Here is a 3,484-nt window from a genome sequence, read left to right as displayed (position 1 = left end):
GGCCGAGATTACACTCAGGGATCTACTGGATTACTTACCGCCTGTTTCTGTGGATCTGTCAGGGTTAGAGTGAGGTAGAACTATTTGGAGCTCTTACCACAGGCCACACTGCTTCCTGCTCTGCACCCCCACCCCCAGGGAGTGTGCCTGCCTGCCCCCCCTCCCCCACAGCTGCTTCTGGCAGCTCCTCCCACCCTCTGCCTCTGCAAAGTGGCAAAGGGTGCAACAGTTGAATTCACGCAGGAGGAAGTTACTAGTGGGAAGAAACTTTTTTTTAAAAAAAGCAACGATGGGGAGTTTCTGAGAAAGAGGAGGGTTGAGTGGCTGGGAGAATTTGCAGGCCGGCTGGGAGAGAAGCTGGCACAGAGGCCCAAGAGTGAAGGTGTGAGAGGGAGGAGCTGAGAGCTGGGAAAGGGCTTCCACCAGCCTCCCTTCACCTGAATGCCCTCAGTCACCCCAGGTGAGATTGCTTTCTGCCTTTTGGGGGATGGGGAGGGGGAGGGGGAGGGGGGAGCTGGAGGGCAGGCTCAACCCCGGTTTTCCCAACTCAGTCCACCAGCACCCAATAACACAGCATTATGAGTCTCGGGGTCTGACTCTCTCCAACCTTCCTCCCAGCATTGATCAGTGCCAACCACCACCACCCCTCCCCACCCCGGAGAAACTCTGTGAAGTGAGCCTGGGTCCCCTTGCTTCGCAGTCTCCATTATGAAAATACTTCCGATCTTCCATCCATCACGAGGGAGCCCCCTTCCCAAGCTTTCGTTCTGTGTGCTGTTGACACATGGCTGGGTGGGCAGTAGGACCGAGGTGACAGGCCTGTGTTCAGCAAGGAGATGAAAACAGCCTGCCTCTCTCTGAGCCGCCCTCCTGGCTGCCCCCTGCCCCCACCACACCTGGATCACTCTCCCGGGACCCCTTCCATTCTGCCTGTGTCAGACGCACTCGTCTCCTGACTGGGCCGTGATGTTCTGAGGGCTTGGGCTGTGCGGCCTCCGGGGATCCAGCTCAGTGTCCGCCAGGCTCAGGGTTTCCTCAGTGATGCCTGGAGAAATACAGTGCGCGTTCTGGAAGACCTAAGTGAAAGTGACAGCAAAGGGAATTTCCTGGCACTTGGCTGACTTGGGGGAAAAGGTTATTCCAGAATCCTGCCCCAAATCTCACCCGTCCCTGGCTTCCCTATGCAAGCCTTGTCCCTGAAATCTCTCCCCAGCCTGCGGTGTCTCTTTCAGCAGGTTGCCTGATAAATAGCATTTTGTACACTTCCTTTTTCTTTTTCATTGTGATAAAATATGCATAAAATAAATTTAATCATCCTTAGCATTTTTAAGCGCACAATCAGTTTTGTTAAGTATACTCACACTGCTGTGCAACCAATCTCTAGAACTTTTCCATCTTGCAAAACTAAACAACTTTATACCTCTTTTTAAAGTTCTTTTCCATCCCAGCTGGTGTGGCTCAGTGGTTGAGCATTGACCTGTAAACCAGGTGGTCAGGGTTTGATTCCTGGTCAGGGCACATGCCAGGTAGCCAGCTCCATCCCCATAGGGGACGTGCAGGAGGCAGCCGATCAATGACTCTCTCTCATCATTGATGTTCCTATCTCTCTCTCCCTCTCCCTTCCTCTCTAAAATCAATAAAATATATAAAGTTCTTTTTTAAACTTACTACAGAAAATTTCACACATATATAAGAGTTGACAGAATAGTTTAATATGCCCGAATGCCCCCAACATCTGCTTTAATAATGATCAACTCATGGCCTATCTTGTTTCCTTTACACCCCTCCCCCACTGTCCCCCATCGCTCCCCACTCAATTATTTGGAAGCAAATAAAAAACGTCGTATCATATCATCTGGGATATTTCAACACGTAACTCTAAAGCAGTGGTTCTCAGCCTTCTGGCCCTTTAAATACAGTTCCTCATGTTGTGACCCAACCATAAAATTATTTTTGTTGCTACTTCATAACTGTAATGTTGCTACTGTTATGAATCGTCATGTAAATACCTGATATGCAGGATGGTCTTAGGCGACCCCTGTGAAAGGGTCATTCGACCGCCAAAGGGATCGTGACCCACAGGTTGAGAACCGCGGCAAAGGATGGGGACGCTTTTATATAATCACAAAACCTTGGTTACACCTGAAAATCTATGGGACCTTCACCAGGTCTTTCTCCCTCTCCCCTCTAGCAGCCCCCTCACCCGGTGAAATTTCCTTGCTATCTTTGATGTCCTGTGACAGCCTCAGGATGAACCTAGTAATAAGACCTTCTCCCTCCCTCCCTAGGGCCTGCAGGCTCTTAATCTGGGTCCTCTCTTAGCTCTGGCTCTTTTGTTGTCTGAGTATCTCCTCCTCTCTGTTCACCCTCCTTCCCCTCGACTCCTGTGGTTACATGGACTTTGGGCATCCACAGAGGGAAGCGCCTTCCTCTTCCCATCTCCTTGTGCCCTCAGCTGATCTCTCATCCTGCTCTCTGAATCGCTCACCAACCTTGTCCTCTGTTCTTTGACTCGTGTAAACCTTTTTTATTTCCATGAGCAAATGCTTTTTTCCCAACACCCCCGTTTGCTTCTTCAGTGATGGAGGCACTCTCCTCGCTGGGTGCTCAGTCGCAGGCCAGGCCCCCCCACTCCTAGGCACTCCCTCTGGGGTTCCCTGTTCCCTGGAGGGCACAGCCGAAACCTCCTCTGTACATGACTGAGTCCCTCCCTGCCACCAGGGGCCCCTCTTCCCAGTCATTGCGCCTCCTTTCCTTCTCTCTGCTTCTCGCCATGACTAGCACAATGAATGGCACATCCCATCATCTGGCTTGTAAGCCCGTTCCTCTGACATCCCCCCTCGGGAGCCCGTGTAGAGCAGCGGGGCTGGGTTTCATCGGCCACATGTGGTGCAATCGCCCACATGTAACTACTTCCTCCCTATTGCTGCTGTAGAAGAGGAAGCCGTGTGCCCTCAACATCCAAGTCTTGGCTGGCCAGGATCCTCCCAGACGTGCCACAAAACCAGCCTGGTCAAGAGCGGGCAAAGGCCCCTGCCAGCCCACCGGACGCCCTGCCACATCTCCAGGACCTCAAGCGGGGTGAGTGAACAGGGCTGATGTGTCCAGGCTGGTCTTTCTAATGCTGGTCTTTCTGGGGCTCTTCCCTGGAGAGTGGCCATAGCCTTTCCCAGGGGAAGCAGCTCCAGGGGGTCCAGCCCTAGAGGGGCCCTGGCGGCCTTGCTCCCTCTTGCCTGCCCTGGGATCATCCAGCCCAGGCCTCCTGTCACTGAGATCCAGTGAGGGGTGCCGTGCCCACCGGAGGCAGAGCTAGCGGATGCTGGGAACGTCTGTGACTGAAGAGGATGGGACCCAGCATGGCGAGAGGACCAGCACAGACCCCAGCCCTCGGCATCTGGGTCTAGGGTCTTCCAACAGCCACAGACACACTTGCTGAGCCCCAAAATGAGGGCTGCGAGGCTGGCAGAGCCAGAAAGAGGTGGGG

At 53.3% G+C, this 3,484-nt stretch overlaps 1 protein-coding gene across 1 annotated transcript in view; it reads left to right on the top strand.

The window, feature by feature from the left end:
* Positions 1 to 248: 248 nt before the first annotated feature.
* The window catches only part of ITGB2 (integrin subunit beta 2), a 28,471-nt gene continuing 25,235 nt past the window's right edge, over positions 249 to 3,484 (top strand). Inside the window, exons 1-2 of the mRNA XM_006758997.2 lie at positions 249 to 460; positions 2,936 to 3,081. Coding sequence (XP_006759060.1) covers positions 442 to 460; positions 2,936 to 3,081 — 165 coding nt within the window. The 5' untranslated portion in view covers positions 249 to 441. The remainder of the gene's footprint in view (positions 461 to 2,935; positions 3,082 to 3,484) is intronic.

The sequence above is a fragment of the Myotis davidii genome, unplaced genomic scaffold (assembly GCF_000327345.1).
Source record: "Myotis davidii unplaced genomic scaffold, ASM32734v1 scaffold1476, whole genome shotgun sequence".
In the NCBI taxonomy this organism is placed as follows: Eukaryota; Metazoa; Chordata; class Mammalia; order Chiroptera; family Vespertilionidae; genus Myotis; species Myotis davidii.
This window is presented reverse-complemented; position numbering and strand designations above follow the sequence as displayed.